Source organism: Echinococcus granulosus (genome assembly GCF_000524195.1).
Source record: "Echinococcus granulosus chromosome Unknown EG_S00057, whole genome shotgun sequence".
Lineage (NCBI taxonomy): Eukaryota > Metazoa > Platyhelminthes > Cestoda > Cyclophyllidea > Taeniidae > Echinococcus > Echinococcus granulosus.
In genome coordinates this window covers 145,056-151,055 of record NW_020170437.1, presented here as the reverse complement: position 1 = coordinate 151,055, position 6,000 = coordinate 145,056, and the positions used below count along the sequence as shown (strand labels likewise).

The 6,000-nt window shown below is 41.5% G+C and overlaps 2 protein-coding genes across 2 annotated transcripts in view; one reads left to right on the top strand and one right to left on the bottom strand. All coding sequences in view use genetic code 11, as the record gives it.

The window, feature by feature from the left end:
* EGR_06452 (LAG1 longevity assurance) overlaps nt 1-196 on the bottom strand; it is a gene marked incomplete at both ends in the record, with an annotated part of 12,118 nt that extends 11,922 nt beyond the window's left edge. The window contains one exon of the mRNA XM_024495701.1: nt 138-196. Within this exon, the coding sequence (XP_024349862.1) occupies nt 138-196 (59 nt within the window). The remainder of the gene's footprint in view (nt 1-137) is intronic.
* A 3,214-nt stretch (nt 197-3,410) lies between these two features.
* Nucleotides 3,411-3,925, top strand: EGR_06451 (Dynein light chain 1, cytoplasmic; the record flags this gene model as incomplete). Its single annotated transcript, XM_024495700.1, has 2 exons — nt 3,411-3,613; nt 3,847-3,925. 2 exons carry the CDS (start codon nt 3,411-3,413, stop codon nt 3,923-3,925), a joined length of 282 nt encoding a protein of 93 aa, XP_024349861.1.
* Nucleotides 3,926-6,000: the final 2,075 nt, after the last annotated feature.

Sequence of the window (6,000 nt, the reverse complement as noted above, 5' to 3'; positions counted from 1 at the left end):
CAGTTAGCACAACACACATGCTGTCGCACCTCGTGGTTACTGTGAGGTGAGGGCAAAAATGAAGTTAATAACCCATGCAAATACCCGTCTTCACTATAATTCTTGAAAAGGATGTTTCACAAACCTAGCAGCCCTACAGTATATCTGACTCGATTTTGCGAAGCTTCCTAGTGTAGAATGTCCACGGTCCTAACATAACTGATACGATAGTTCCGTCCCAAAAGGCTTCCAAGTAACTCCACATGTACTTCGTATGTCAATTGCTATTAGTAAGGATATCCACCCGAAATCAGCTATTTAATGATGGGCGATATTTGAGCCAGCTTCACGTAGCTGAAGCTGTCCAACTACCCTCCGTAGCAATTCGTCTTAGTGCCACCAAGTATTTAATCCGTGTTATTTTACTTGCTGGGCTCAGCTCTGCGTGAGTGCCTAGGAGGTAGCCTTGGTGGAAATCGAGTCTGTTTTTATTCGGCCTCTTACAGAGCAAGCAATTGAGTCAGTTGTCAAAATGGCCCTGGCTTCCATGACTTTTCTGCTGTAAGTTTCCAGAAGTTAGGACACTCACAGTATTTGAGACTATTGTTCTTGCACATCAAATTCTCTTGCAACAGCCAAGACAGTCCCAAAGCTGCAAGTACTATGGAAAAAATAAGAAACTATTGGCTTAGCATTCCGACATTATCGCCAGAACGAAAATGCAGGCCTCAAGACTGAAGAGACCGCGATTAAAAAAATGGCTTTCTGTTTTTGATTGCTATGTAGAAGCAAATTGATTCTATCATTCGCTTTCCCATTCATCACGGCTTTCCTTAGGTATTTAATAGTCAATCAGGTTACTACATTTGTATTTTCAAGACATTTTTGGTTTAATAATGCATACATTAATCTTTCCTTTGATTATCTGATACGAAAAATAGGACTGAACGTGTATTCTCAGGTAATATTTTGAGTTAGAGCGACTTGTTCCGTAATATGAAGCGGTAAATGTTAATGCGTGCTGAAAAGAACCTATGACGGACCCATTTTCTAGACTCTATTTCACTACATGAATGAGCTAGATAACAAGTGGCGATGCGACTTCTAATTGAAAGTCCTATGCGACAAGTGCCACTAAACGGTGCATGCTAGTGTTGATCAGTGTCTTACGGACTGCACATCAAGGCTTCGCGAAAATGGCCACTTTTCTTTAAGAAACCTAGCACACCCTGCGCGTGACTGCAGCCCTGTGAGCCTCGAATGCGAACCGTCTAATGTTTGCAGCGGCGAATCATTTTCGCTGGCGAGGAGATAAGGTTGTGATAGTCGCCTTTGTTTCGCAGATAGCGGAGCTCTTGTACAATGTCCGTACCAATACTTACGCTGATTTTGGAGATTATCTTCCAAGTAATTGTTCCACAGAAATGTCTAATCGTCATGTACCCCAGTCCACCTGAAGTGATCACAAGACATTACAGAGCAAGTGATGTAATTTGCAAATGCGCCAGAATTGAGAGTTTAGTTGCTGATCCAAGGCCCTTAAATCCATTAAAATTAAACCAATGGCTTAATAAATTTTCCCGTTACTTTCTTGCGTCAAAAAATTTGAATTCGATTTGAAAATGTTTCATGCTGTTACCTCCACTACGTGTAGCGAATAATGTTTTAAAGCACACGAAATTTGTCACCAGGTAGAACTTCCACCTCTTAATGCTTCACTAAATGCACAATGCGTGAACTTTCATTCCAACAATCCACAGTCACGCAGTCACCCCAGCAATTTGAGACCAAACCTTAGCTAATGCCAACTCATATTGCCGGTACTTCACAGCAGCTTGACGAAATTTTAGCAAAGTGCAAAGCATCAAAGTTTTACATAATTCAACCAGAAAAACGACATATTTAGCCGTAAATGAATAAAGATAGGCATATTTTGTAGTAATAATAAACTTTGGGAGACCACGTAAAAGCCCCCGCAGCAAAATAGGACTATATTTGACAAATAAGTCGAAAGCTTTTATTCAACTCTACCGATGCTTTAGCAGCCGACTCTGCACATTCGTCGTTCGCCTAGCGGTGCCCTAAAGTCTCACTTACAACCTATAACCAGTGATTTGTGCCACTCGTGCTTTCGGTAGTAAGAACTATGACGAATAGGTTCTATGCGCCAACGACAAGAGACAGCGCCCTATTTGCAAAAAAAGTAATCATATGAGTTTCGACGACAGTTGTGTTGATATATATACCAGAATATGACACTACCTACCGAACAGAATTCTGTTTGCATCTTTATTTTCACAATGTACTCCCGAAAACAAAATCCTTACAAAGGTACTACAACAAACAATTTCTTTAAAGAAAATCTTGAGAATGGAGGAGCAGCTGCAACAAAATTTATTGAAATTAGAGCCTGATGAGAAGTTCCGAAATCGCATGCAAAAGTTGTGTACTTGAGGCTTTGTATGAGACATCTATAACCGCCTTCGTCTACCTATCTTTTATAAGTATTCTGTAATACTTATGTTGTTTGAATGGGCTTTCAGGGAGGAGGCAAGCAGGAAATTCGAACCTTGTAACTGGATCGCCCTCTCCCTTACCTAGTGTCTGCGGCTCCCCTCCTTCTTGAATATTGTATTTTCCCTATACATCTTGTCGTCTTTACTAAAGATGTCCAAAGCAAACCAACCGGGCTTGTCTAGGAACGCTAGGAATCGGGAAGCGGAGACCGAGGAGTCTCGCTCCACAATTCAGTAATTTAACAGTTTTCATAAAGAAGTTGAGTTCATGAAACAGGACTGGAGAGCTTAAAGTTAATAACGGAGAGGGTACAGTACCTTGCCTACAACTTTCTTGTTAGAGTCACATTTGTATCTATACTTCTTACTTTGAATGCAATTGCCAGAGGGTAGCATAAGCTGTTATGTTTAGAAAATTCCCAATTTACGGGGACTTTACCGAACTACTCATATCATTTCATTACTACGCCACTTTGGAAGGTCTACTTTAACTCATTCAATGCAGATTGAAATTTCTTGAACAAAGCTAAAAGTTACAAAATGAAATTACGCCATTTCAGAATTTTGATGATGTATCATTTTGGAGTTAAGAAAAATGAACAACTAATTTCCTTTAAGAAATCAAATTGACAAAATTATTAATACCTTGACTTGTTATTTTGCAGTTCCTTTGGAACTGTTTAAAAACTAAATGAATAAATTTGCTACAAGCTTCGGGGTCTTACCGACCATCGGGAAACATTGTCACGCTGTGTCTTGATGGCAGATATGATAATCTATTCCGCATCTCATTTGCAAATGGACAACAATATGTAGGAGGCAACGAGGCCAGGCTACTGTTGCGTACATAGGCACATATATATATATACATATAACAATGTGTGAGACAGGTAGAAGAGAAGGTAGACGGCCATAATGTCGCGAAATGTGGCTGGCGAGAGGGCCGTGGTGCGGAATAGCGACATGGACGAGTCGATGCAAAGCCTGGCCATTGAGTTAGCCGGAGCTGCACTAGAAAAGTACACCATCGAGAAGGACATTGCCTCACACATCAAGAAGGAGTTCGACCGACGCTATGGTCCAACGTGGCACTGCGTTGTAGGCCGCAATTTTGGCAGGTGAGTGCCTTGTCACCCAACTTACTATGCTGTTGCGCATCGCTAGAATAGATTAGGAAAAATCCATAAAAAAGCTGAACACCAAACATCAGTAATGTTGAATGAACTTCTTGGATTTGTAGGCTGAAACCTACAATTGTTTTGCTATATTTCCAGAAAAAGCCGTCCTTATTATTGCAAGCATTAGTTGTATGTATAGAAGCGAAAAACTAACGCTATCTTCTTTCTTTTAGCTATGTAACGCATGAGATTCGCAACTTCCTCTATTTCTACGTAGGCTCATTAGCCTTTCTACTTTTCAAGGCGGGCTGAAAACTGGTCTGTAAAACAGCTCTTCGAAGTTATGCAAAAGATCGCATCCTTGGGCTACAGGACTTTGACTGAATTAAGTAAATGCAACCGATTTTGTATCATCTGTGACAATCTTGTTTGCAAAGTTGGGACAGATAAGTAGGTTTGGCCAGCGGAAAAATACTAAAAGCGAATCATGTTATCAAACGAGTGAGCGTGGATTAGTGACAGAGCATTGTAGAGAAGGTTTATCATTAATTTAGTTATATGCATATGACAATTCTCATATGGAAGAATGGGCGATCAACAGGTGGTCACCCACTTTTCTACTGTTAGCAATGAATTCAAGGGCTACTTTTTCTCCCGCTAGCTGCACGTACCGACAACGCATAGAGTCCAGATTACTAATAGTTGTTTTGAAGTAGCACAACAACTAACCGGTGCAGTGACGCTGTCCCGAGGAAATTATGCATTAGCTCTGCTTGCGAAACCCCAACTGGTAGAGCAGTGTGTAAAAGCATAATCCTAGTTCACTTTCGCTCCATCACCTTTATACGATATGTAGAGAACTAGAAATACCTACAAATTTTCTACAATGCTAAACTTCTCTAAAAATTTGAGCACAATTTAAGTGATTTTATAGCGCCAACTTCTTTTAGCTTTCCAGCGTCGCTGGTGATGAAAAAATTTCGAAGTAGGAAAAATATATCCAGCCTAGCGTTAATGAAGTAGGGTTGGGAGAAGGGAGGGAAGAGGGCGAATCAGCGATTAACTGTTCTCATACCACATGACGTGCGATCTTTCATTAACAAGGCAGTGGAGCTTACAAATCTCCCCAATTAAAGAGATGTATCTCGACGAAAACCAACGTTGCATGAAATGACAAAGTGCATCGAATTTGTGGGCTTTGGAACATCCTTGATGTCATGTTAAAACTGCAAAAATACAGGCTTCAGTTCTGCATGAGAATTTAAAATGCCTGTGGCATAAAACTATTTTCTTAAAAACATCTTAGCTTTTAAATACCTAAAAATCCCATGTATACTAAAATATTTCGTGCTACTTTCAGGATGTTTGGGAATGCTTTACAAGAAGCGACCTCATGTGTTTAATCAACAAGGTAAATCGTCCCATAATGGTGAGACGGAACCTGTTTGGTTTGGCTATTCTGTGGTCTCGTAGTCTAATCGTTTTGTGCATATCAGCCACCTGGCAGCATTTTTTGGTCCAAGTCTAAAGCAAACGGCGAAATCGTGTGCCTGCAAACGCGTTTCTCTCTGCGAGCACTTGGGCGCAAAATAAGCAGCCGTGCTGTGGACGATGGCGGATCATTGCCCGCCCATTGGACAGCCCGCCGTACTGTCATGATTAGGCCAATGGGCTGAGGGCGTTGGTCGCCTCCATTGAACTGTACGCACACGAATGTGGAGGTGTGTGCGTGGACGTGTGTGCGTGTGCCTCCCCTCACGGCCACAAAGCGCCGACGCCATGGCACGCGGGGAACGAACGAAGAGGCTCAACTCCATCCACGAAGGTACTTTCTTCCCCTCAGCCCCTCTATGGAATAACTCATATCGACTGCCGCAATTGCGTGTGAGTTGAGACAACATACCTGTGTAGATAATGATTGTCTTTATGCCCAAATTTAGTGATGCATTATTTGCGTACCACCCCACGGAGTTGCAAGCACGTGTTTAACAATAGTGACTGTGCATTTATCACAATATAGCTAACAGGGTGCTTACTGCCCCATCAAATATACCCAGGAAACCAAAATGGAATTTTATGCCTAAAAATCTTAGAGAGTAACAGAGTGTATTTTTGCTGCATATTTCAAGAATTGAAAGACCCGAAGACTTTGTTTAGAACAAAAGGTGTCTTGTACAGTCCTAGAGACGATTATGGCGAGATTTTAAAGTCAATCATTAACCGGTATTTTCATATCTGGAACCGAACAATTGAGCCGCACTTAGCATACGACGACGAGAAAGCAGGCTGCTGGACGATAGTTTGGCACTTGTAGAGCTTATTTGAGCGATTGTTGAAGCCGTGCATTGGAGACAGTCGGATAGACGGATCAAAGTGTCCGGCGACTT